Raw genomic sequence first — 22,951 nt, 5'->3', positions numbered from 1 at the left:
CGGCAATGGGCATTGGGGCGGCATGTAAGAATGGGGACAAGTCGCAAAGCCGTCGCTCTCCCGGCGCAGCCGACGCCCTAGCGCCTCCCGTGGCCAAACACCTCTTGTTTATCCCGCTCCGAGGCCATTGTTCCGACCCTCGAGGAAAATGAACGCTTCAGAACCGAGCCTTTCATTATACTTGTAATCGCGACAATGGACTATGCGTGAGAGATACCAATATATGAGGGGGGTGCGAGGAGCGACTGCAGTGCTATAAACAATACGTATGTGTGTGCAGCGGACGGATAACACGACGAGCGATGTCAATGATGATGCATCATGCATGAGATGGACTATAGGGTACACATTGCGGGCGAAATGCTGATGGAAATTGGATGGCAGGGGGGGAGAGCGTGAAGAGTACGTATGTAGTCCGACGAAACGATCAAGACACACGAGGCCTGGGGGCCACGCTCGGAAGGCGCGCTGGATCAACGGCCAGCCGGACATGCGAGCCGGTAAGTCCATCCGAAGCTTAGTCCAGGATGGCTCACGGCAAAAACGCGTCTTGGGGTAAGAACGCGTCCGATGGGAGGTTGCCCTAACGTAATAATGCAATCAGTATACCGAGGTCCAGACGCATCATCGATCTTGGCTTACTTGAACCTGCTCGAAATTCGCAACGGCGCGGTCAACGTCCCACTCGTTGTTCTTCAAACAGTCCTCAGCAAACTGGAAGTTGAGCCTTGTACGCAGGATGACGTCTTGCATCAACGCCCGCTGTGGCATCGGCTGTGAGACGAAAGAAATGCGTCAGCAAAAGTTGTGAGAAACGTGATTGATGCATCCAGTCAGGCTTCAATCAGCTTGACCGCGGTTGACCGGCGACAATTTGACTGATACATGAAGGCACTCACCAAGGCTGCGAGAGCTTGTTGGAGGCCTGGAGAAGGCAGGAGGTCGCCCGCTTGTACGCGCATCGGACCGGGTGTCCAAGCGTCGTGTAGAGAGTAACCCCTGATGACGAGCTGGTCGGACAAGATGATCACGTCCCAGCCACGTTGTTTGGCCCTATCATCGAAAGGATCTCAGCGTGAGCATCAACACTTCCATAAGCACTGCAAAGAGACGTGCCTTGATCCATCGGGGGCGATAGCAAGGACAAATGATCGATCGAAGGAACGGATTCCCTCCGCAGGTTCTGCAACACAAGTAAATTGATGCATACATCGATTAGTCGCATGGTATGGAACGCACAAGGTACAAACTTACTCTCGATGAATTGTCCATGCACGGTAATGAGGAGGTTTGTCTGCTCGCCTTGGCGGACGGGGAAGGCGTCGACAGAGAACTTCTCTGGCGACCCAGCAACATCGTGCTGAGTGAGGGGCAAGGCAGCTATAGCCTTGATGATCTCCTCATGGCCCAAGTGTAGTGACTGGGAGACCTTCTGAAGCCCGTTCACGCGACCCAGATTTCGCGAACCGCCGTTACCGCCCTCGAGCCAGGGACCCCAAGCTAAGTTGCGCTGATGTGGGTATTCTTTCGACGAGTGTATGCCCAGTATCCGTGCACGGGGTGGAATCGCGGTGTTCGCGGAAAAGGAGAATGTCGCGTTCGGGGCATACACATCCAGGAGATCCCGTCGTGCGTTGTCGAATGTCGGAAAGAAACGCATGAAGAAGTTGCTGACTAACGAGCCATCGACGCCAGCAATGAAAGATGGCTCCATATTCCATGCAAATGTCGACAACATCGTACGGGGGTGCGCAGGAGTAGACGTAGAGGTAGAAGGCGCGTCAAAACCTACTCGGGCAACTGGTTCGCCATCGAGGATTTCTAATGACGGGAAGCGCCGCGACACCTCGCTACTAACCGTTCAGCACGGCATGGCCGTGGAGAGAAGTATGTACGCACCTCTTGTACGTCTGGGCACGATTGTTCTTGTACTCCAGTTCGCGGAGCGGGTTACCCTTCAGGATCAACTCGCGTAACTCCTCCAACCTCCCTCGTTTGCCGGAAATGTAATCAATCTCTCTCCACGCTCCAAGATTGTTACCCTCCAAGGACAGATTTTTTAGCTTCGGGAGGTAGTGTGCCAGGTACTGCATGATGCGGCCACTCGTGAAACCATTGTGCGCGAGTGATATTGTCTCAATCTGCGGAAGTATGAGGCTACCAGTCGAGCCAGTGTAGGGCAGTGCTCACCTCCGGCCTGAGCCTGCTTGCAATCTTCAAGATTACTTGCGCCTCCTTTGATGATGGATCGGACGTCGGGACGTTGAGACGATGTTTCTTCAGCCAGTCGTCTTGACCCATTCTCTACAGTGCTGTTAGAACGACGTCTGAGGTACGAACTGGGTACTCACCTCAAGGTTAAGGAACCTCGCCTCAGCATTCCATCGCCTGGTCACCCACGTCTTCCACAAATCAACGACTTTCTCCGTCATTGGAGTACCAACTTGACGTTTGGTTAAACTCGAGCCGGTGATTCTGGTAATAAGTCCTTTCTAGGATGCGGCGACAAGAGTGGTGGTGGTGTGACAGACGCGGCAGATGGCGAAGGCGAAGGGTTGGGGAGACATGGCAAGGAGATAACTTCGTAAGCTTCGTGTTTGCGGACAATAGGGAAACGGAGACCCGACACCCGTCATCCGAGGGCAGGTGTGTGATGCCCGTCGTCCGAGGACCGAAGTCGTCGAAGTGCTAGAAGGTTAAGAGTGCATTGAACATTTACCGTTTGTGATGTGGTAGGGAGTTTCTTCCCGAGGATGGCGTCTGACCCACGAGGTTTATGGGGGTTGTGCCTACTCTTGGACTGTTTCGGTGCGCCCTTGCGCCCGCCTTGTTTGTCCGAAACGTCCCGCATCTTCGCATCGGTGTCCATGAGTCCGGCTCTTCGCAGAGCACTGGCGGCGATGGCACGAGTGCCCGGCGCGGGTGTGGGACTGGAGAATGCGGGCTGCGACATGGTTGGAAGCGGTGGCGCTCTCGTGCCGAGCAAGTTTTGCGCTTGTGGACGATTGCGCAGGGGCGTGGACGGTATGATGTTCGTGGCGAAAACGGTAGCAACGCCACAGGAAAGGGCGTTGTGGCGGGGAAGAGGCAAGAGAGAAGCAAAGAGGAGACAAGGACGGCTAGATGACGGTTGAAGTCAGAGAGTGGTTGTACGCGCCTGCCCGCGGGCCCGCGCTCGGTCGTGGCGGTGACGAGTCACGGCGGTCGGGAAATGCTTTGTCACTGTCACGCTTCGTGACTGCGTGACTCGCATGCAGGCCTGGCGAACCGGCGGCTGTGTCGCCTCGGGTTTTCGCCATCGGCACAAATTTGGGACGCGCAGAGGGTTTGCAGAGCAGCGTCCAGGCGAAACAAAGCAAGTGCGGGGATGCTTGTCTGCCAGCACGTCGGACGAGCATGGCATGGCTCTCGCAGGTGCGCTGGGGGTGCGCAGGGCGATGAAAGGCACGGCGTGTGGAAGGGCAAATGCGTCGAGCGGGTGTTCCCACGGGGTTTGGTTGTTGTTGTCGACATCGATTGCTCTCCGCTCGCAGCGTTACACCCATCTCTGGGCTTTTATCATATACCTCTCCCAGAAAATCATGGACAATCCTCAATATTATCAACCTCTCTCGCACGCTCTCCATGCCCCGCTCGTGTCCACGTCCCACTCGTCCCCTCGCCAACCCTATGCACCCTATACCCCCCATCAGCAGCCCCCCGTGACCAATGGCGCCGGCTCTGGTCACCGCGAAGAGGAAGAGGAGGAGGAGGAAGACGACGAGGAGGTCGTCGAGGAGGAGCTCGAGCACCACGACACTGACCACCACCGCCAGTCCGCCAGCAGCCATTCTTCTCCTCGCGTGAACGCTGCTCAGTCCCAATCCAGCTCAGCGGGGTGCGTATTGCCCGATCTAGATTCGCGTTCACCCTTGGTCTCACCCCATTCGCCTTGAAGCGCGGCTACCGCGACCTCCTCCGCAGACTACAGGCAGGCCGCATCACAGCAGGACCATGCTCAATCCGCCACAAACGAAGATGGCACCGAGAAACGCAGGCCCGGTCGCCCCAGAGGCTCGCGCAACCGCAAGCCCCGCGTGTCCGCCGGTAGCGCAACAAAAGCCCCGACAAATACCCAGCACCCGGGCTTCTATCAATACCCGCCTGCACCTGGCACGAACCAGCAGAACCAGCAGTTCTACGAGTTTCAATGGCGCGCCTTGAACCTTTGCTCAGAGTTTTACAATGCTGCAGAGGAGCTAGTCGTGAGTGCTTGCTTGCAACTGGACATCGCAAAGATTCCCTGAAGGGTGTGTGCACTTGGCAGAAAGCTGCGTCTCCAATGGTCATCGCGCAGTGCTACAAGATGGGTCCAGGGCAACACCTTGACCCCCTCGTTATGATCGCCGAAGCGAAGCGAGTCTGCGATAACATTGTACGTTTGTCGCATGGTATCCGAAATATGTCCTCATCTCGCCACAGCTCGCGAACCCCTCCCAATTGGTCAACCAACCCATTCCGACATCGACGTACCCAACGTACTCGTTCATGCCGCCGCCGCCGCCTCCGGGAGCCGCCGCCACTGCTGGTCCTGCTCCCGTTGCTGGCTCCGTGATCACAAATCCTCAAACGTTTGTTATGCCCCTGAATTCAACAGCAATGCCCCCACCAGCGCAGCCGTATTATCCTCCCATGTACCCTCCCACCCCCGGCACACGATACCCAACCGCACCATACTACTACCCTCCGCCCCAAGGCGCGACCCCCTATTATCCTCCTGCCTCAGCGCAACCTGCACCTGCACCAGCGCCTGCGCCTGCACCAGCACCAACGCAGCCATCGCCGTCTACTACTCAGCCAGCTCAAACGGCGCCCGCACCTACCCCTGCACCCGCACCTGCGCCTGCGCCTGCGCCTGCACCTGCACCCGCGCCCGCGCCCGCACCCCAGCCCGTACCGCAGTCTAGCCCTCCTGCGGTGTCTCCTCCGGTGCCTTCTAACACCGGAACGATCTCTACCTTTAACGCCGCAACCGGGAACACTGCACCGGGAGGTCACCAGGGAGCATGGTCCGAGGAGGAGACTGAGCGGCTGAGAAGACTTGCGGACCAGAGCAGGGAAATGGGCGGTCCCCAGAACAAGGGTGAGATCGAGTGGGACTGGGTCATCCAGCAGTGGGGGGTTGGCAGAACAAGGTAAGCTTCTGGTGACCTACTCGGCCGGTCAGGATCGGATAATAACTGTCCTTTCAGGCACCAGATTTTGCTCAAGGCCACATCTCTTGGCTTGAAGGAGAGCACAACGCGCGGGACGAAGCGCCGGCGAACAGACGACGCGAATGCTGCTGAACATCACAGTCACCCTCCTCCACCCCAGCCCCAGCCCCAGCCCCAATCCCAACCTCAGCAGCAAGCTGCAGCAGTGAATGCCGTGTCGCCCACTCGGAGTCCCATGAATTCTACGCCGACGTCTATGAATGCCTCTCCTGCGATGCAGCCGGCACAGCGTCCGTCTTCTAGCACGAGCACGCTAGGCACTCCACGCATGCCGGCACCTCCGATCACTGCGGGACAGATATCTTGGCCTCCTCCCACGACCGCGAGTTCGTCATCTATTCTACAGTCCACGACGACGACGGACACGCGAGCAACCAACTACTATCGCGCACCGCAGACGACGTCGTACGGCGCTGCAGCTGCTGCGGCCTCGAGCACACAGCAGCGGCCGCCGTCCTCGCATCGGTCGACAGCGCAGCATCAGTACATGTATCAGCCGAATGGTGCGGGGGTAAGGCGGGATTCCAGGTCTTGACGACGTCGTGCGTGGCGTCGGATATTCTCGCCTGCTGTCTCCCCCTGTCTTCTTTCCTCCATGTGGTGGCAGAGAAGGGACTGTCCTGTCAAAATGTACATCTACCCTTGTTGGTCTAACCACTCTTGTATTGCTCGCTCGCACTCTGCTCTGCTTAGTTAGCCATTGGGCCACCCGTACTAGTCGCTTGGGTATGTCTTGAACGTGTGTCCGTATTGCCGCTGTTTCTGCTTTTTATTCACATTTACGTTCGCTGTCCATATATGACCCTTTCCCTGTACCGCTAGCCAGTAGCAACTAGTGCTGATCCCGGGATTTAAGGGGACCTCGACCGTCGATTGGATGTAACGGCCTGCCAGTAGCGAACCACAACCGTGACGATGGTTATGCTCCTTTTATGTTTTATCAGCCTCTCAAGATCTCAACAAGCTGGTCAAGAACTTGCAAACCCGTGGCCATGTGGATCGATGGTATTAATCCTGGGCTTTTTACATGTGGTTTGAATGACCAGCTAGGCGAGGAGGGGCAGGATGCAGGCAGACGCCATGTGGTCAGAGCACCTGATGATTCGAACCGGTTCGGCGCTGCTGTGAACAACCACCTCGCCTCGACGGTGCAGCATGTCCGCCAGGTAAAATCCGGCCTTCTTCCAGCCCAGAAGACGCTAATCCCAGGTCCGGCCACGCCGTATCACCCCATCGCAGCTCGCTCAGCCATGCCGGAGCGACCACGAACGCGAACGACGGCCAGGCCGCGTCCGACCCAAATCACTCGCCGACGATGATGATGAGCCAACCGCCAAACCATCCCCCAGGCCCGGTTCAGGTTCGTTTCTTTTCTTCCCGTTTTGCTTTCTCCGAGCCCAGAGTCGCCAACTCGCTGTCCGTCTGCTGGCTTGTCGAGATCGACAGTGACAATGACTTGCTGCGGACGTCATTGCGCTCGCACGAGCCCGTGTATCGAAGATCATCGTGGGCCTGACGTTGTGCTGACTGCTCCTCGGTGTCTACGTTGCGCAGACCGATCCCAATGCGTACGCGGCGGTGCATAGGGCGCACTACGCTACAGATGCAAACGGATACCCCCACCATGTGATGCAGTACATGCCTGCTCCTCCGCCGCCTGGCCCACACCCCGGTGCGCAGGGACACCAGCCAAATGTTATGTACCAGGTGAATCCGCAACAGGCTCAAGCCGGCCCCGCCCTATCGCAGTCCCAGCAGACAGAACCTCAAGAAGAGGAGGAGGAGGAAGGCTCCCCGGGTCCCTCGCCGTCGGCCTTGACAATGACAGGGAACAGCAGCGCGAGTGTGAACGGCAAGCGCAAGCAGCCTGACTCTGCTACGCCCGATGCGTCAGGGAAGAAGCGACGCCAGCGCGTAGGGGGCGGGAGTGCCAGTGCTGCTGGGGTTATCGGGGAGGACGGGGAGGAGGCGCAGGACCTGGAGGTGGGACCGAATGGAGGTGCGAAGCACTGGACGGAGGAGGAGAAGACGCGGTTCTTCACATGGATGTTGACGAGCGAGGAGCATTGGGATGCGTTTCGGACAAGGATGAACACTGTATTCCGCGAGGTGCGTGTCCATGGTTTGTCCTTCCCCTCATCAATCATTTGTTGGGTGGCTGAGCGCGTGGTGTACAGTGCTCGAACGAGTTGTTCCCGGGAAGGAAGAGTTATACGGCCCTCAAAAGCTGCTATCACCGGAACCTCGAAGTCTTCAAGCAGGTCCATGCATTCCAGGTCTTCTCCGCCAACCACTTCCGTCAGCTCCAGGCGGAGAATCCGAACGCGGAGCAGCCTTCGGTCGAAAGTATGCTCGAAGCCGCGCGTGTGGCTGGGCTGAACGTTGGAAACCTCAACGTCAAGGTGATCGACAGGTGGTACGAGACTGGTTGGTTTGAACTCTTCAAGAAGAGGTATGCGAAGCCTGCTACCTTGGCATGGTTTCGGTCCGTTCACCGATCGTGTAGGTACCGCGAAGATCCCAAGACGGGTCTGCCGACACCTTATTACGGGCCCATCGACCAGCCTGTCGAACCCGGACCGTCAACCGCGCCGCACGCTATGATGGGCCTGCACTCGACAATCGATCCCCAGCTCATGCCCGGTCATTCTGTCTTGTCAACCCAAGACGGGCAGTACCGCGCTGCGGGTGAAAGCTCACAGCAGTCGTATCCGTACTCGCCTCCGCAGGCTGGCCCAAGCACGCCACATCCCGGATCGCAGTCCTTCTCATATCTGCGCTCTGCGAGTGCGCTTCCCCATCGTTCGATGCATGGTGCCCCAGCGACGCCGACCGCGCCACGCGCGACCAGGCAAGCGTCCATCACGAACGGCCAGCGACATTCGCCGTTTGCGGAGTCGCGTCCCGGTTCTGGAGGTGCAGATAATAGCGCGCAGGCAACCCAGGCTATCGTGCAGCTCACGGTTGTCACGGAGTCCCTGCTCGGAGTGTGCTCGTCGCTGAAGGATCTTCTCCAACAGCAAATCGAAGAGAGCAAGGCGCGCACGGAGCTCATGCGCGCCGAGGCGGCTGGACACGGAACGTCGGGAGGACGGGACAGGGAGAAGGAGATATCGATCGAGAAGGTGACGTTCGCGACGGAGATCTTGAAAAGCGGCCCGCAGAACGAGGAGATCAAGAAGGCCGCAATTGAGTGCCTGACGAAGTACCTCATGCGAGACTTGTAGCATTGTGCATTTGTATCACATACCAGCCTGTTGTACAGCTACTTCTACATTGACACTACATACATGATATTGTCCCTCCTTCCGAGTCCACCATACATTAGGCGCATGCATACGTATACATCATGAGCCGGGCGAGGTCCTAATTCCGCCAACGCCACCATGGTTTCTGCTCCTCTGCAGGCTGCTTCTCTGCGGCGCGGCCAAATAACGGGAAGGATGGAATCGTCACCTTCCTGCCCTCGGCCCGCTCGCGTGCCTCCCACTCGTCGTCGTCGAAGTACCGGTCCACCGCACGTCCCTCCAGGCTGCTCTCCCCTAGTCCGGCCTCAGGCATATACGTCTTGCGCTCCCCTAGTCCCTTATCCTTGTCATATTCCTTGACATCTCCGGTCATCGGGAGGTCATCGTCGGGAAGACTGGCCAAAGCAACGTACGCTTTCGCAACGTCCCGGTTAGTCTCCTTGGTCATGGACTGGAAGCGGGTGTGCGCACGCTCGACCGCGATGCGCGCCCTTCGCTCATCATCTAGGGCTTGCTCAGTAGCAGTGAGTGGTGGCGTACTGGCGGAGGGTGGGAGGATAAGATAGGAGCGGGTGTGCAGGAGGTGCGGGGTTGTACGGAGAGTGGAAGCGGGGAGGTTGTTGAGACGACATAGGACGCGACCCTGTATGTCGCAATGTCAGGGTCAGCGATCAACAGAGTCATAGTGAAGACGTACGTCTACCCCAAGCTTGAGTGATAGCCCAATAAGAGTGTCCTCCGGGCGGATGAAGTACTTAAATGGCATACTTCGTCCACCTCCAGAGGGCTGACCTGCTTCCTGTAATGTTGACGGAGATTTTGACTCATCTGCTTCGAGTCCTCCAACTTCTTCAGACAATTTAAGGCCCGCCTCAGGAGCTTTGGGAAGTGTGTCCTGGTCCGTCTCAAGGTCATAGTCTTCGTCCTCGTCCTCGTCCTCTAGCACAAACACATCCTCATCTCGCACTGAGCCGTCAACGTTGGTCCTTGCAGCCATACCGCCTCCGACGTTGAATGATGAGCCTGGATTGACCGCGTTCGCTCCGGCTAGACACAGAAGGCATGGATTGTAGCGCGTGAGGCGGGGGTTCGCGGCAACGCAGGTTGGACAGATGGGTCTTGAACAGCAGGGGGTATGAAACACCTTGGAATCTTCGGTCCTAGGCGGTAAAGACGCTGAGCACGCAAGGCAGAGAGACACAGAAGGAGGGGCGAGCGGCATGAGGGGAAGGAGTTACAGTACTTACAAGCGCCAATTGAGGATGATGCGGGGGAAGTGGCTATGCCCAGATGGGATCGGGCTGGTGATCGAAGCGGGGCTGCCAAACTGGGGTTGCTTTCTTCGCTGGCGACGCGTTGCAGCCACTTGGCCCTCCGCCTTTGTTCTCCTACAAGGGCGTACGGGTAACAACAGGATTTCTCCTCGCCTTTCCCTTGCCTGACTCTTGGTGCCACCCGACGAAAGTCCCAGCGAGGAACTGCACCTTGAAACTCGACCACCAACATCACCACTGCCAACGAACCACGACGTCCCCTCGTCACTACAGGTCTTGCTCAGAATGAAGCGGGTGGCACTATATGCTCTCAGTCTTCTCCTTGGTGTTGAGGCCCTGACAACAACGATAACTGATATACAAGGCACTTCCTTCCAGTCACCTCTTGCTGGTCAATTCGTATACGGAGTCATCGGTGTCGTTACCGCGAAGGTGACTCGCTCCTGTTAAACGCCACGAAAAGCAGTTCCTCACCGAATCTATAGGACAGATATGGTGTATGGATCCAAGGTGACCGCTCCGATGACCCGCGTGCCTCCAGCGGTCTGCGCCTCTACGGCGGCGCGGCCACAAGGTTTACGAACGTCGGGGACCTCGTCTCGGTGTCGGGCCGCGTGGCCGAATACCGTTCATCGGCAAACGACCTGCTCCTCACGGAGATCGACTACATTACCAGCATCGTGTCCAAATCCTCTGGGCACACCGTCCAGCCACTAGTGCTGGGCGTTGACCGCATCCCACCGAACAACCAGCTCTCTTCCCTCGATGTAGGCCGCGACGGATGGCTCTCCATCCCTAACAACATTACCCTGCTGGAAAATATCAACGCCACTCTGAGTCCAGACGAGTTCGGACTGGATTTCTGGGAGAGCTTGGAAGGCCAACTCGTAACCGTCAAGTCGCCGACTGCGGCCAACTTCCCGGATAGGTTCGGTTCTGTATGGGTATACGGAGACTGGCCTGCAACGGGCAAGAATGCGCGCGGCGGTCTCACTATCCACACCGATGGTACGTGCTTCGACGTGTTGCACCTTCAGTTTGTTGACATGTCTCTCTACAGGACCGGACGAGCTGCCCCCGGCTCATCCAGAGGCCATACTCATCGGACGTCCACTGGATGCTACTCGAAATCCCAAGCCGGTCATGGGCGCAAAGCTCAGCGATATCACAGGTATCGTCACCTACCAGGTGTGCTCAAACTCCTCCTATACCACTGGTGACAACACTGACCCATTGTGATGCAGTACGGAGCTTACTATATCCTTCCCCTGACAGCGCCAGAGATCATCGAATACCCTGACTTCGGGGTCCCGCCATCCTCGCTCAACTCCACCAGCCATGCCTGCGAACTCCGAATTGGCGACTACAACGTACGTGCTCGCGCTTGTCTCTACGAGAAGCAAGCAAGCAGTTGTCAACCTTGACGCAAATTCTAGGTCGAGAACATGTCCCCTCGCTCTCATCACATTCCCAAGATTGCAGCCCACGTTGCCCAGCACCTCCATACTCCCGACATACTCTTCGTTCAAGAGATCCAGGACGATTCTGGCGCGCGCAATGATGGAACTGTCTCCGCCAACAAAACGCTTCGTGCACTCGCAGATGCGATCAAGAAAGCGAGCGGGGGCGTGGAATACGACTTCATCAACGTCGAGCCTGAAGATAACAAGGACGGCGGTCAGCCCGGAGGCAACATTCGTGTGGCGTATCTGTAGGTCCATCTTCTCGCAGCCGTCAGTCATCCTGAAGTGTTACTGACGAGACGATTACTAGCTGGCGACCGGAGAAAGTCTCGCTCGTCGCAGGAACCATCGGAGGCGCGACCACTTCCACGGAGGCGGTTATTGACAACGATGGCAACGTTGAGTTCACGTAAATATACCATTTCTCCTCCCCACCAGGACACCTATTGACCGCATACCCGTCCGTCCCCACCCATAGTTACAACCCCGGCCGCATAGATCCGACCCACGCAGCATGGGAGGAAGCTCGCAAGCCTCTCGCCGCGGCCTGGCAGACTGTTTCAGGGGATCGCTTCTACACGGTCAATGTTCACTTCAGCTCGAAGCGCGACAGCTCCTCTGCGCAAGGTGATGCGCGTCCACCCGTGAATGGTGGTTCTGAGCGGCGTATGAGCCAGGCAAACGTCACTGCGGTATGTTATCTGGGTCAGTCTCCGGGAACGTCGCTAAACAAGTGCCTTCGTGTCCACAGACCTTCGTCGACTCCATCCTCGCCCTCTCATCCTCGGCAAGTGTCATTGTCGCCGGCGACATGAACGAGTACGCGGCGACGCGCGCCGTCCTCCGTCCGCTCCAGGCGCTCTTGCACGACGCGAACGACGTTGCGGACGTACCCCCTGCTGAGCGATACACCTACGCGTACGATCAACACGCACAGGAGATTGACCACATTTTCGTGAGCGACGCCATCGCGAAGCGCGGGGGAGAGGTCGAGCATGTGCACGTGAATACGTGGGCGAGGAGCATTGGCGAGCGGGCGAGCGACCATGACCCGACTGTTGCGCGGCTCTGGGTATGCGATGCTGATGTCAAGGATGGTACCGAAGGTGCGTGTAAAGCAGTGCGTGCTTCTGGCCAGGATAGTTATACTCATGCATTGGTTGCAGGGCCTGCGGTAGAGCTCGGCGCTGACCATGGCCAGGTTGTATTGTAACCTCATATATGGCAAGAGCACAATGTCATTACTACGTTTGAGCACATTCAGTCGCAATACGATGGTGTTCCTGCATCCATTCGGTGGCGCAAACCAAGTTGTCGATAACGGCGCTGCGGCATTCACGGTGATTCTTGCGCCCGACGGCAAACCCCGCCTTACCCGGTTTAGTAAATACTAACTTTCAGTTGAGCTCCGGCGCTGCTGCTCCTACGGTATGCCACGAGCACACTATCACCGCTGCAACGCTAAGTACAGCAGGCTACAGCCACACATCACGGCAGAAAGTTACTCAAGAGTTGAAACCGGCCTTCGAAGGATCAACATGGGCGGTCCGGTCACCGAACTTTATAAGCAGTCTCCACAAGTACTCTGTCGCACTCTCATCCTCAACAAACCAAGTCCTGGCATTATTTGACATGGCCCGACCCAAAGCCCTCCAAGTCCTCCACATCTCCGCCATCCTCCTCTCCGTCCTCGCCCGCCTCCCAGTCTGGGCACTCACAAACGCCCTCCCCGCCTGGCGCCCGCGCCGCACATGGTCGTTGAGGCGCGCGGTCCTCGTGCACGCCATCCGTGCGGCATCATATGCGATCATGGACCCGCTGAACCGCGAGCTGTGGCTCTCGCCCAGTCTCGAGGAGTGTGCGCGCGATGCGCGCAAGCTCGGATTCGTCTGGGTCGAACCGATCCCTGACGAGTACGTCGTTGGGGAGGTGCGGGAGATGGCGGAGGTCAATGGGGTCAAGCCTGAGCGTATCGGGGGGTTCTGGTATGGTCCCCGAGGGGAGGATGGAAATCCAGGACAGCGGGCTGCCCCTGGAGAGCGCGTCGTCTGCCACTTCCATGGAGGTGCGCATACGGTGAGTGCATGTGTTGTCCGACTGCTGTTGGAATCTATGCTGATGTAGCCATATGTGTTACAGTCAGGAAGTGGACATCCAAAGTCTGCTCTTGGCGTACAAGATCTGGTCTCAGGCTACCTCGAGCACTTCGGTCCAAAATACCGCGTCTTCCTCCCCGAGTATAGGCTTGCGTCCGCAACACCGGCCGAACCCGCCAACCCTTTCCCCTCCTCACTGCTCGACGCCATCGCGGGCTACCGATACCTGATCCAAGAGGTTGGCTTCGAGCCGCAGAACATCATCATCGCTGGCGACTCTGCAGGGGGCGGTATTGCCCTCAATCTGATCCGCTACCTCGCGCTTGCGAACATCCCGTCCCTGCCCGTCCCCGGCGGCGCCATGCTCCTGTGCCCGACAATGGACTGGGCCAAAACGCACACAGGACCCGACGCCGCTATGACGCGCAACTATTCCTCGGACTACGTCCAGGCCGTGGTAGATCCCGACTACACGGGACGCGCTCTCCTCGGCCAGCTTCCACGAGACAAGCTGCAGACGAGCCTGTGGCTCTCTCCCGGCGCTGTGCATGCAGAGTGGAAGCCTGGCGCGTTCACCGGGCTTCCTAGGACAATCGTGGTGGCAGGCGGTGCGGAGTACACCCTGGACGGGATGCGTGTCATCAGGGACAGATTGGCGAAGGACTTGGCCGAGGGCAAGTTCACTTACATTGAGGTTCCAGACGCCGCACATGACTTCTTCCTCATGACATGGCACGAACCGGAACGCACACAGACTCTGCAGAGGCTCGCAGAGTGGGTCCATGACTAGATTAGAGGTTGAATTGTATGCAATCCTCATTATGTACAGGGCTTATTCACTGTCGCAAGCTCAAGGTTCCGCTCATGCGGACGACGCCGCTTTATCGTCATACATCGAAAACTGCGAGGAGGGCGGTATGCGATCTTCCCCGTGCTGTCTGAATCATTGACGATGGTAACGGGCAGATTAGGAATGGCGGTGAGCGAGCTGCTCGTGTACCGACTGCGCAACCCAGAATGCGTACTACCTTACCGATCCTACCGGCACCATTCGCTGTAGAATTTGAGGCATGGATGGGTGGTGCGGAATGAATTGATGTGATGAGAACCTCTGCTTCTCGTAGGGCGATACCACACCGCAATCGACATCATCGATGCATCTTCCTTGGCATGCAGGAGATACACGAAGCGCCATGTTCCATGACCCGTGTGTATGAAGTGAACTCCGATGTCAGCAGATGTTTGTCGTCGAACGAACAAGGTAAAATCTCTGCTCGGATGGAGATGGTAGACACAACAGATATAATAATTCATTCTTGAAATACGGTTTTCATCGTCAACCGGAATACTATACAGGCGATCTATGAACGACAAAATTCCCTGTATCTACTCAAGGGTGCTGGCAGGCTGCTCAAGCCTTGGGGCCAACGATGTTCATCTCCTACAGCGAACGGTCAGAAGCAGTCGAACATGCGAGCAGCTACTCTGACGCACCTGGTAAGTGGTGGTCTTGCCAGTGTTGTCGTTCTTGATGGAGTAACGGGCAGACTGGACACCATGTGAGCAACAGGCGCATAGAGGGAATAGAAACAAGATACGTACACCGTCCTCAGCCTCAAAAACGTCCTGGATCGTACCGACGGAGTGGGCGACGTTCTCCGCAGAACCTGAAATCTTGTGTGGGTTCACAATTTGCTATACACAACAGCGATCGCTTACCACCGATGGGGCGGTACTCAACCTTGTCACCCTTCTGTAGTGAGCGTCAGGAAACATGCACACTCGCAACGCATGAAGCGAACACACTCACGCTGTAGCTACCAGTTGAAGCGGGCATGATGAAGTGCAGTTGGAGTGGTATAGACGAAGTGGTGGAAGTGGTTCGAGTAAGAGTTGTGTTGGCGAGCTCCTTGCCACATCCTTGCCTTATATACTCACAGCGACAACTCTGCGAGGGCAGAATGCGGTCATAGTTGTCGTCAACGACGCGAAAGCAAGTGTGCTCTGACGTCGAAGTGCCCCGACTGCCTGAAGAGGCAAGACAGTTGCCTTTCATGGACATGCGACTCGTCGATGGGCAGAAGGGGCCGCGACGTGACGCAATAACTCCGCTGACTTTGTGGGATATCCCTACTTGTGCATCGGGCTGGGTGGGGACTTGGGCGGGAGGTGGGAGACGCGATCTGCGCGGCGCGTCATGTCGTGCGTAGTCGCCGTCGGTCTAGTTGAGTCATCTGCATCAGAGCGGATGCAGTCGCAGCTTCTGTAGCGCACACCGCGGCCCTGCGTCCCTACGTACAGTAAGATGGGTGGTACTGCAATCGTAGTGTATGCGGTGGCAGCGCTGCGGAAGTCGGCTGAAAATGCGGGCTGTCTGCCCCAGAACGTCCAAGTCGACATCAACATATTGTGGATGTGGCATGCCATGCGTGGCCATTGCTGGGAGTTGTGACGGACCGTTTGGCCTGTCTGGATTCTGATAAGAAAGGCAGGAGGAGTTCCAATGCAATTAAAGTCTCAACGCATCGCGAGGAAGTACTTAGAGTCAAGGACCAGCTATGTCCGGCGCCGGAGTCTCCGCATATGTAGAGTCATAATACTCCTAAAAAGTGGCCTTTTGAAAGTGATGCAAGTGAACAGCAGTGTCCTAATGTCGCAGGGGAGGATGCTAAGACCGGTCAGAGGAGGAGGAACTCGAGGAACTTGTCCAAGAAGCGCGCGCTAGTAGCTCAGCTAGAGCAACAGACGCCCGCAACACGCTCCCGTGTATGGTGTAGACGCGACTTGGTATGCTACGTCTGCGCGAGTACTGTACTCGCCTTCAGACTGTCTCTGGACTTCCCATCTAATGAATTGATACACTCACTGCTTGCCTGCGATGAATATGGGTCCGTTCAATGCTCCGGAGATCGTACTGGATGGGTTCAAGGAGCGTCCGGAGGCTCTCGCTGTTCAAGGTACGTCCATTCCACTGGCACTCGCGGTACGGAGAGTTTGACAGAATTGCATAGGCGACAAGCTCTTTATCGGGACTGCTACGGGCAACTTGCATGTATACACGTTTGGAGAGGCCGGAGGTGAGCATTCTGCATGAAGTTCCTAACTGCTCAAGCTCATGAAGCCTGCGCACAGAACAACAGGGCCAACTGGTGGAGACGAAGAAGGCCCTGTGCCGGAAGGGCATCGAACAGATAGCCTTCATCAAGGATGTCAACTCTCTGGTCGTTCTCTCTGGTACCGCGGCTTCTCCATGCTTCTTGGCCTGAGTTGATGGATGTCTGACAGAGGCTCAACTTACACTCTTCCCCTACCCCTCATTCTCGCCACCTACTCCCCTTGTCAAGGCCAAAGGCGCTCTTTGTTTTGCGCTTCACACAGTCGTGGAATATCTTGATGTGGAGGCCAGCGCGCCCGCTACTCCAGGGACACCGGGTAGCAAGGGAAAGGGCGTTGGCAAGGGTGTACCTGCGCTCGTGACGAGGCTAGCTGTAGGGTGCAGGAGGAAGATTGTCCTATACTCGTGGAAGGACGGTGAACCGCAGGATGTCCAGGTGCGTACATTAGAATCATTCATAGTGCGGCGCGCCGGGAACGAAGTACTGCCCATAGGAAGTTGCTGGACTTGCCCATTCTCCAAGAGCGATTACATTCGTCGATGGCCAGACGCTATGCTGGGGCCACACTCCTACCGACTACTGTTTGACGTCTGTGAAGACCTCCGTCACTGTCGATGTTACGACACCTATCCCCACGACATCATCGACGAATAGTATTGGCATGGGTATGGGTGCACTATCCGGACTCGGTGGTTACATGACTCTGGGACTGGGCGCGAAGGCGAAGCCTAATGTGATTAATGTCAATGAGAACGAGGCTCTTGTTGCCAAGGACAGTAAGTGGCTTGACTTTACTTCGCCGTGCACCACGCTCAGTCGCAACAGACAATGGCTTTCTTGTTGGGCCTGACGGCAAGACGGCAAGGCCTGAGTCCATAGACTGGCCAGCACCTCCTGACGAAATAGGTTAGTACACGCATACATCCTTTGCCGGCTTGGTAGTACTCACTGGTCGCAGCTTCCGTCAAGCCTTACGTCTTCGCGATCCTGCCTCCTGGGTCTGTCCCGACGACCCATGTAGAGGGCGTTCCGGGCGCCTCTGCTTCCACTTTCATACCATCCCCGGTCATCGAGATCCGTTCCTCTATATCCCTCTCACCAGTTCAGACGATACCCTTCCCGCCTTCACCGCCCACTTCACTACCTTCAACAGCCACGCATACCTTACGCCTGCTGACTCCTTCACCGTCTGCCAAGTCACCTCTTTTCGTCGTCAGCACGCCCACCGACCGGACGGCTGCGACGAATGCGGGGAGTGCAGTATGGTGCTTCCGGATCAAGCCCTGGAATCAGCAGATAGACGAGCTCGTCGAGGCCGGAGCGTACTCTGATGCGCGCTCTCTGTTGGACTCTCTGGATGCTGCACTTATTGCTGACAAGGTCCGTGTCGCATTGCCCTGTGTTCCATATATGCTGTCCTCACGCTGGTGTAGGAGCGTAAGCAGAAGCAGATCCGAGCTTTACAAGCGGTTGATCAATTCCGGAATGCCAAGTACGACGACGCTATCAACGCCTTCATCGAGCTTGACATCAACCCCGCGAAGGTGGTTGCGCTGTATCCCGAGAGCATAGCAGGACGACTGTCAGTACCGCAAGACGAATGGATACCCCTTTATGGAGGGCCGAGGCCCCCGAAGGCTGAACCACCACCGACATCTCCCAACGCGTCAACCTCAGATGTTACTGTCAAGGCCGAAGAGCAAGGAGGCCCGAGGAGTGTCGAGTCACCCCCACGGCCTTCCACCCCTCAGGGGTCCATCCGGAATGTTTTGCTGAGGACGGGCCTGGAGAGTCTGATGTCAACGGCCCAGGATGATGATGCTGCGTCAATACGTAGCGTCCGCCGTCCGCCAAGGCCAGGTACGTACCTCCGCCAGATCCCAAGTAGAAATTCGACTAATCCCGCACGATAGATAACTTCCAACGGTCCATCGAGACACTTATGCGATACCTATCCGACCGGAGACCAAAGATCGCAGGCGCGCTCACCGCGTTCCACATCACACCCATGCAGTCGCACGAGATGCCGCACCTGTCTGCCACCTCCAAGGAGGATCTGCTGAATCTGCCAAACGCCCCGCTTTCTTCTCTGTCACCTGAGGAGCTGGTTCGCTTCGCACAAATTGTGGACACGGCACTGTTCAAGTCGTATCTGCTTGTACGTCCCGGTCTGCTCGCGCCGTTGTGTCGTGTGGGATGGTGCGAAGTATCGGAGGTTGAAGAGCTCCTACGTGACCGCGAGGTACCTCTCTCGTACTCGTCTTTCGTTTGTGATGCTGATATCGGTACTTTGCAGAAATATCAAGAGATGATATACCTATACCACAGCAGGAAGATGCATGGGAAGGCGTTGGACCTCCTTCGACAGTGAGTTCCTTCCATCGACGTTCAAGGCTCGGGCTAGACATGTGCTCCCAGATTGAGCGAGAAGGAGACGGATCCGCATGACAAGCTCATGCCTACTGTCAACTATCTGCAACGCCTTGGACCCGAGCATCTCGAGCAGATTTTCGAGTACTCGCGATGGGTCTTCGAACAGGACCGCGACATCGCGTTTGAGGTACGTCTCTACTTGCTCTTCTACCGACCCTTTCTCATATTTCGTCCAAGATCTTCACATCGGAGGAAGCCGAGCTGCCCAAGGATCCCGTTGCAGATTTCCTTGAGCGTCTCGACCCAGCTATATGCGCAAGATATATCGAATTCCTCATCGCGGAGCGTGGTGAAACCTCGCAGCACTTCCATGACCGTCTGGCTGAGTTGTACCTACACATGACAATCAATGCCAAGAGGAGGGGCGATGATGGTAAATGGGACTGTGCTATGAATGGCGACTAGCACTTATCCACTGTTGCAGGGGCGCGGAGGACTGCCTATGAGAAGCTGCTCCAATTCGTCGATACTACTGGGCATTACTCAGCAGACCGTCTCTTCGCATTACTCCCGCCTGAAGGTCGGTATTCATGTGCTACGATTTGTCTCGGTATTGACAGCGTATATGTCAGATTTATTCGAGGCGAAGGCCATCCTACTTGGGCGTCTCGGTCGACACGACAGCGCTCTCGAAGTCTACGTGTACCGCCTGCAAGACTACTTCAAGGCCGAAGAGTACTGCAAGCGCGTGTACCAGCCCAACTCGCCCACCTCCAACGTCTTCCTCACACTCCTCCGCATTTACCTCCTTCCTGGGCCTTCCGCTCCCGCGGCAGCCGATTTACTTCCGCCTGCACTTGAGCTCATCAGCCGCCACAGTCCGCGTCTTGATCCCGTCGCGACATTGCAGCTGCTTCCGCCGCTCGTGACGGCACAGGACGTGCGCGCGTTCCTTTTGGAATCGCTGCGTGCGCCCGTGTTCGATACCCGCGTCGTGCGCAGCATTCACAAGGCGCGCGAGGACCAGGTGGCGAGGCGGCTCATGGTCCTCCAGTCGAAGCGTGTCCGTATCACAGAGAGCAGAATGTAAGTCGCGACACTGCCCGCGCGGCGATATGACTCCGGCTAACGGGTGTTCGTGCAGATGTCCGCAGTGTCATAAACGTCTGGGCGGCAGTGTGATTGCTGTGCACGCACCTCAGTGAGTGGTAACTTCCTGGTTCGCGACAGAGACTGAAGCTAACGTCTGCGCGTAGTGGCGAAGTGACTCATTATCAGTGCCGAGAGGCATTCTCTCGCAAGCTGAGGGAGATACGGACATAGTGGTGTACCTTGTACTGGATTGTTGGATATCTCACTCACTTTCTCATGCGTTCTATTCACTTGTCAATCAATTATCACACAGTGCACAGCTGAAGATGTCTGCACCCTTTCGAACAGTATAGCATACTGCCAGTCCACCGCTGCTCCATGTGGAGAACGGGAGGTTGGACGCTGAAGTGGTTTGGGGCTATACCTACTGACGTGCGTCACGTATGCACACCGCCAACTAATGCACCCGCGTAACGCTCATGTGCGACCTATATATCCTCTGAGATCTGCGCCCGGAGATATTTACCCCGTGCTCTCTTAACTCACAGAGCACAGCTAACCACACCACGAAGCAGCTGAGGGCCTGAGAAGAGACCAGCGCTCTAGTACGTTTCTCCGGCTCTCGATAGTATGTATCATGACACTCATCCACGTGTACCCCCCCAGGATCGTTTGTGAGCAGCAAACGGTTCTCGAACTCTTCTCAGCCCGGACGATGTGGCTGCTCAGCACCGATCGAGCAGAGCTACACTACTTCCCATCACCGGAGCGTGTCCCTGATGGTTATGCCATCCTCTCTCACCTATGGCATGAAGAAGGCGAGAAGTCCTTTCAGGACATCCGAGCACTCCCTGCGCTAGTCCACGGAACTGGAGCAACACCCCGCCATCTGGCAGGCGCAAAAATCCGGAACGCATGCATGCTGGCCGAGAGCCATGGGCACAAGTGGCTCTGGGCCGATACGTGCTGCATAGACAAGACGAGCAGTGCAGAACTCTCGGAAGCGATCAACTCCATGTTCCGGTACTACCATCTCGCGTCTGTCTGCTATGCTTACTTGAGGGACGTGCCCAGCGATGACGAGCTGGATAGTCCCCTTGCCCCCTTCCAGCGCTCCCGGTGGCACAGGCGAGGCTGGACGCTGCAGGAGCTCCTTGCGCCGAGGTTCCTCATCTTCCTTTCGGATGACTGGGAGGTGTTGGGGACGAAGGCGGACCTTGCCCAGCAGCTAGAGAAGGTCACCCAAATACCGGCCACAGTACTGCGATTCGAGGAGAAGCTGAGGGAAGTGAGTATCGCTCGACGCATGTCTTGGGCCGCCAAGCGGGAGACCACGCGTGTGGAGGACGAGGCTTACTGTCTCATGGGTATCTTCGGGATCACCATGCCCACGCTGTACGGCGAGGGGAGACATGCATTCCGCCGACTCCAGGAGGCCATCATGCAGCAATACGCCGACACTACCCTCTTTGCCTGGGAGGATCTCATGCCACAAACTAGTCCTGTGCATCCTCTAGGTGTCGTCACAGATCTTCTTTCCAAGGTCCCTTCAGAGATCGAGAGGCCGGGCGATCTCCACATTCATGATGAGGACTCCTACCTCTTCGCGAAGGCGCCATACAACTTTGCGGGCGCCGAAGAAATTTACTATACACCGCCACGATGCGCACGACGACGCGGAACGATCTCTCATTGTGCATCAGTACGTATGTCACTCAGCCTCCACGTGCGTTCAAATGACTGATATCCTCCGTCCACCTTTCAAACTGAACACCGACAGCCAACGCCTCATGCGCCACACCATCACGAACTCGACGGAGTGCCGACTTTTGCAATAACGCCTCATGGCATCTTGGCTCGTCTGCTCATCCACGAGGCAAGTTCGGGCAAATACGCCATCGCGTACATGTCCTGGTTTAGCAAGCGGCTACAGCGGAGTCTTGGTCTGCTTCTGGTTCCCTGTCCTCACTTGACCGACCCAGTACGACCCTTGTACTGTGTCTTCCAATCCATGCGCCTCATATCCCCGGAGTCAGTCGGACGAGGAGCGTGGCAATGGAAGGAGGTTTATTTGGTGCACAGACCGCCGCCGGGAATCGAGACGGAGCAGATCGCCTCCATCCCCATTGATCTCCCCGTATTCACCCCATTCCGCTTCTGGCACTTCCACACCTTCCTACGCGAGCTCTCATTGAACAGTACTTTCGTCCTCGACTCTGTCGTCGCCCCGCCTCTACCGTGGACGGGAGACCCCCCGGTCAAGTTCGTCTTCAAGGGGCTGTTCGACCAGGCGGCACCCCACCGGCACGTCTTCGCCATACAGCTCGGCCGCTGTGCGTCCACTGGCGCGCACTGGGCCAGAGTAGAGTTCAACATGGAAGCCTGGGACAGTCCGCCGCGGACAACAACCCCTGCGATTCCTGACCATCCCCCTACCCATGTCTGTTCGTCAGATCACATCCAGACCTGGCCTTTACACACGAGAGTGTTCAACGTTCCCGCGGACCAACGGATGTACGCACGTTATTTCGGCTTTCGACTTGCCTTCACGCCATGTCCGCTGAATCCCTCGGATACGCTGGTGCTCCACGTCTTCCCGCGTACGGATCCGGCCTTGCTATTCGAAGTGCCGGAGGAGGTTATGCGGGAGATCGAGTACATCCGAGCTGCGTGTGATTCCGAGGATTTGGGTCGGTGTGATCAGGATATCTTGAACGATACCCTGCCGGATGTAAGTGCATCTATGGCTGTCACTTCAAGGAGGATCACTGACGGCTGTATAGTTGAGGACGCGTCTGGAGGATCTGGACTGGTCGTTGCTCAAGGATGCGGCGTCGTAGGGCCCGTCTCTAACGTAGCCGCAGGTTACCTGAGTCATGTCCAACCAGGTTCAAGTCGTTGCAGAAGGTTCAAAGCCCAGCGCGAAGAGTGGGAACAAGACATCTGCCCTCAGCCGCGAGGTCGTCCTCGTAGCCGTTCCTGCCGTGTATGTTCCCTATGAGGGGCTTCTTGCGGCCATCGGGACCTGCGCAAG

The 22,951-nt window shown here is 56.9% G+C and overlaps 9 protein-coding genes across 9 annotated transcripts; 6 read left to right on the top strand and 3 right to left on the bottom strand.

Moving 5' to 3' along the window:
- Positions 1 to 153: 153 nt before the first annotated feature.
- On the bottom strand, positions 154 to 2,847 carry L226DRAFT_534765 (NTF2-like protein). Its single transcript, XM_067680747.1, has 8 exons — positions 2,352 to 2,847; positions 2,191 to 2,304; positions 1,900 to 2,141; positions 1,255 to 1,850; positions 1,117 to 1,183; positions 900 to 1,053; positions 643 to 774; positions 154 to 583 (listed from the first exon to the last, which is right to left on the bottom strand). Exons 1-8 carry the CDS (start codon positions 2,430 to 2,432, stop codon positions 533 to 535), a joined length of 1,437 nt encoding a protein of 478 aa, XP_067535756.1. The 5' UTR covers positions 2,433 to 2,847; the 3' UTR covers positions 154 to 532.
- A 734-nt stretch (positions 2,848 to 3,581) lies between these two features.
- On the top strand, positions 3,582 to 5,790 carry L226DRAFT_462586 (uncharacterized protein; the record flags this gene model as incomplete). The annotated part of the gene is made up of 5 exons (XM_067675733.1): positions 3,582 to 3,877; positions 3,938 to 4,244; positions 4,307 to 4,414; positions 4,462 to 5,174; positions 5,232 to 5,790. The coding sequence occupies 5 exons, from the start codon at positions 3,582 to 3,584 to the stop codon at positions 5,788 to 5,790; spliced, it is 1,983 nt and encodes a 660-aa protein (XP_067535755.1).
- A 569-nt stretch (positions 5,791 to 6,359) lies between these two features.
- On the top strand, positions 6,360 to 8,628 carry L226DRAFT_534762 (uncharacterized protein). Its single transcript, XM_067680746.1, has 5 exons — positions 6,360 to 6,421; positions 6,495 to 6,615; positions 6,810 to 7,364; positions 7,433 to 7,707; positions 7,762 to 8,628. The coding sequence occupies exons 1-5, from the start codon at positions 6,411 to 6,413 to the stop codon at positions 8,480 to 8,482; spliced, it is 1,683 nt and encodes a 560-aa protein (XP_067535754.1). The 5' UTR covers positions 6,360 to 6,410; the 3' UTR covers positions 8,483 to 8,628.
- L226DRAFT_534760 (uncharacterized protein) lies at positions 8,554 to 9,726 on the bottom strand (the record flags this gene model as incomplete). The annotated part of the gene is made up of 2 exons (XM_067680745.1): positions 8,554 to 9,146; positions 9,201 to 9,726. Coding segments are annotated over 2 exons (1,051 nt in total), but the record flags the coding sequence as incomplete, so codon positions are not given.
- Positions 9,727 to 9,855: 129 nt separating this feature from the next.
- L226DRAFT_552806 (DNase I-like protein) lies at positions 9,856 to 12,531 on the top strand. The gene is made up of 9 exons (XM_067682889.1): positions 9,856 to 10,209; positions 10,263 to 10,785; positions 10,838 to 10,965; positions 11,022 to 11,147; positions 11,214 to 11,488; positions 11,551 to 11,649; positions 11,719 to 11,932; positions 11,992 to 12,346; positions 12,407 to 12,531. Exons 1-9 carry the CDS (start codon positions 10,063 to 10,065, stop codon positions 12,451 to 12,453), a joined length of 1,914 nt encoding a protein of 637 aa, XP_067535752.1. The 5' UTR covers positions 9,856 to 10,062; the 3' UTR covers positions 12,454 to 12,531.
- Positions 12,532 to 12,778: 247 nt separating this feature from the next.
- Positions 12,779 to 14,182, top strand: L226DRAFT_507872 (alpha/beta-hydrolase). The gene is made up of 2 exons (XM_067678154.1): positions 12,779 to 13,316; positions 13,380 to 14,182. The coding sequence occupies exons 1-2, from the start codon at positions 12,873 to 12,875 to the stop codon at positions 14,124 to 14,126; spliced, it is 1,191 nt and encodes a 396-aa protein (XP_067535751.1). The 5' UTR covers positions 12,779 to 12,872; the 3' UTR covers positions 14,127 to 14,182.
- A 552-nt stretch (positions 14,183 to 14,734) lies between these two features.
- Positions 14,735 to 15,365, bottom strand: L226DRAFT_612825 (uncharacterized protein). Its single transcript, XM_067686433.1, has 5 exons — positions 15,147 to 15,365; positions 15,056 to 15,089; positions 14,939 to 15,003; positions 14,831 to 14,884; positions 14,735 to 14,777 (listed from the first exon to the last, which is right to left on the bottom strand). The coding sequence occupies exons 1-5, from the start codon at positions 15,171 to 15,173 to the stop codon at positions 14,748 to 14,750; spliced, it is 210 nt and encodes a 69-aa protein (XP_067535750.1). The 5' UTR covers positions 15,174 to 15,365; the 3' UTR covers positions 14,735 to 14,747.
- Positions 15,366 to 16,111: 746 nt separating this feature from the next.
- On the top strand, positions 16,112 to 20,251 carry L226DRAFT_534756 (uncharacterized protein). Its single transcript, XM_067680744.1, has 16 exons — positions 16,112 to 16,293; positions 16,348 to 16,413; positions 16,469 to 16,570; positions 16,622 to 16,887; positions 16,946 to 17,228; positions 17,278 to 17,358; positions 17,411 to 17,832; positions 17,886 to 18,312; positions 18,366 to 18,694; positions 18,749 to 18,819; positions 18,871 to 19,012; positions 19,063 to 19,258; positions 19,310 to 19,405; positions 19,458 to 19,911; positions 19,970 to 20,026; positions 20,082 to 20,251. Exons 1-16 carry the CDS (start codon positions 16,221 to 16,223, stop codon positions 20,146 to 20,148), a joined length of 3,132 nt encoding a protein of 1,043 aa, XP_067535749.1. The 5' UTR covers positions 16,112 to 16,220; the 3' UTR covers positions 20,149 to 20,251.
- A 205-nt stretch (positions 20,252 to 20,456) lies between these two features.
- L226DRAFT_56749 (HET-domain-containing protein) lies at positions 20,457 to 22,877 on the top strand. The gene is made up of 4 exons (XM_067684034.1): positions 20,457 to 20,522; positions 20,584 to 21,619; positions 21,698 to 22,648; positions 22,701 to 22,877. Exons 2-4 carry the CDS (start codon positions 20,633 to 20,635, stop codon positions 22,755 to 22,757), a joined length of 1,995 nt encoding a protein of 664 aa, XP_067535748.1. The 5' UTR covers positions 20,457 to 20,522; positions 20,584 to 20,632; the 3' UTR covers positions 22,758 to 22,877.
- Positions 22,878 to 22,951: the final 74 nt, after the last annotated feature.

This window comes from Lentinus tigrinus (assembly GCF_003813185.1).
Source record: "Lentinus tigrinus ALCF2SS1-7 unplaced genomic scaffold L226scaffold_11, whole genome shotgun sequence".
Lineage (NCBI taxonomy): Eukaryota > Fungi > Basidiomycota > Agaricomycetes > Polyporales > Polyporaceae > Lentinus > Lentinus tigrinus.
This window is presented reverse-complemented; position numbering and strand designations above follow the sequence as displayed.

Coding starts and splice junctions, on each gene's coding strand:
- L226DRAFT_612825 (XM_067686433.1), bottom strand. CDS start 15,173: ATGCCCGCTTCAACTGGTAGCTACAGC. Junction 15,090..15,146: donor CTTCAACTGGTAGCTACAGC/GTGAGTGTGTTC, acceptor CGCTCACTACAG/AAGGGTGACAAGGTTGAGTA. Junction 14,778..14,830: donor GCAAGACCACCACTTACCAG/GTGCGTCAGAGT, acceptor CGTTCGCTGTAG/GAGATGAACATCGTTGGCCC.
- L226DRAFT_534765 (XM_067680747.1), bottom strand. CDS start 2,432: ATGACGGAGAAAGTCGTTGATTTGTGGAAGACGTGGGTGACCAGGCGA. Junction 1,054..1,116: donor ATCGCCCCCGATGGATCAAG/GCACGTCTCTTT, acceptor TTTCGATGATAG/GGCCAAACAACGTGGCTGGG. Junction 584..642: donor CGAATTTCGAGCAGGTTCAA/GTAAGCCAAGAT, acceptor TTATTACGTTAG/GGCAACCTCCCATCGGACGC.
- L226DRAFT_56749 (XM_067684034.1), top strand. CDS start 20,633: ATGTGGCTGCTCAGCACCGATCGAGCAGAGCTACACTACTTCCCATCA. Junction 21,620..21,697: donor CGATCTCTCATTGTGCATCA/GTACGTATGTCA, acceptor GAACACCGACAG/CCAACGCCTCATGCGCCACA. Junction 22,649..22,700: donor TGAACGATACCCTGCCGGAT/GTAAGTGCATCT, acceptor ACGGCTGTATAG/TTGAGGACGCGTCTGGAGGA.
- L226DRAFT_552806 (XM_067682889.1), top strand. CDS start 10,063: ATGAAGCGGGTGGCACTATATGCTCTCAGTCTTCTCCTTGGTGTTGAG. Junction 10,966..11,021: donor CAGGTATCGTCACCTACCAG/GTGTGCTCAAAC, acceptor ATTGTGATGCAG/TACGGAGCTTACTATATCCT. Junction 11,148..11,213: donor TCCGAATTGGCGACTACAAC/GTACGTGCTCGC, acceptor CGCAAATTCTAG/GTCGAGAACATGTCCCCTCG.
- L226DRAFT_534756 (XM_067680744.1), top strand. CDS start 16,221: ATGGGTCCGTTCAATGCTCCGGAGATCGTACTGGATGGGTTCAAGGAG. Junction 18,313..18,365: donor CCGCCGTCCGCCAAGGCCAG/GTACGTACCTCC, acceptor CCCGCACGATAG/ATAACTTCCAACGGTCCATC. Junction 19,259..19,309: donor CAAGAGGAGGGGCGATGATG/GTAAATGGGACT, acceptor CCACTGTTGCAG/GGGCGCGGAGGACTGCCTAT.
- L226DRAFT_507872 (XM_067678154.1), top strand. CDS start 12,873: ATGGCCCGACCCAAAGCCCTCCAAGTCCTCCACATCTCCGCCATCCTC. Junction 13,317..13,379: donor TCCATGGAGGTGCGCATACG/GTGAGTGCATGT, acceptor TATGTGTTACAG/TCAGGAAGTGGACATCCAAA.
- L226DRAFT_534762 (XM_067680746.1), top strand. Junction 7,365..7,432: donor TGAACACTGTATTCCGCGAG/GTGCGTGTCCAT, acceptor CGTGGTGTACAG/TGCTCGAACGAGTTGTTCCC. Junction 7,708..7,761: donor TTTGAACTCTTCAAGAAGAG/GTATGCGAAGCC, acceptor CCGATCGTGTAG/GTACCGCGAAGATCCCAAGA.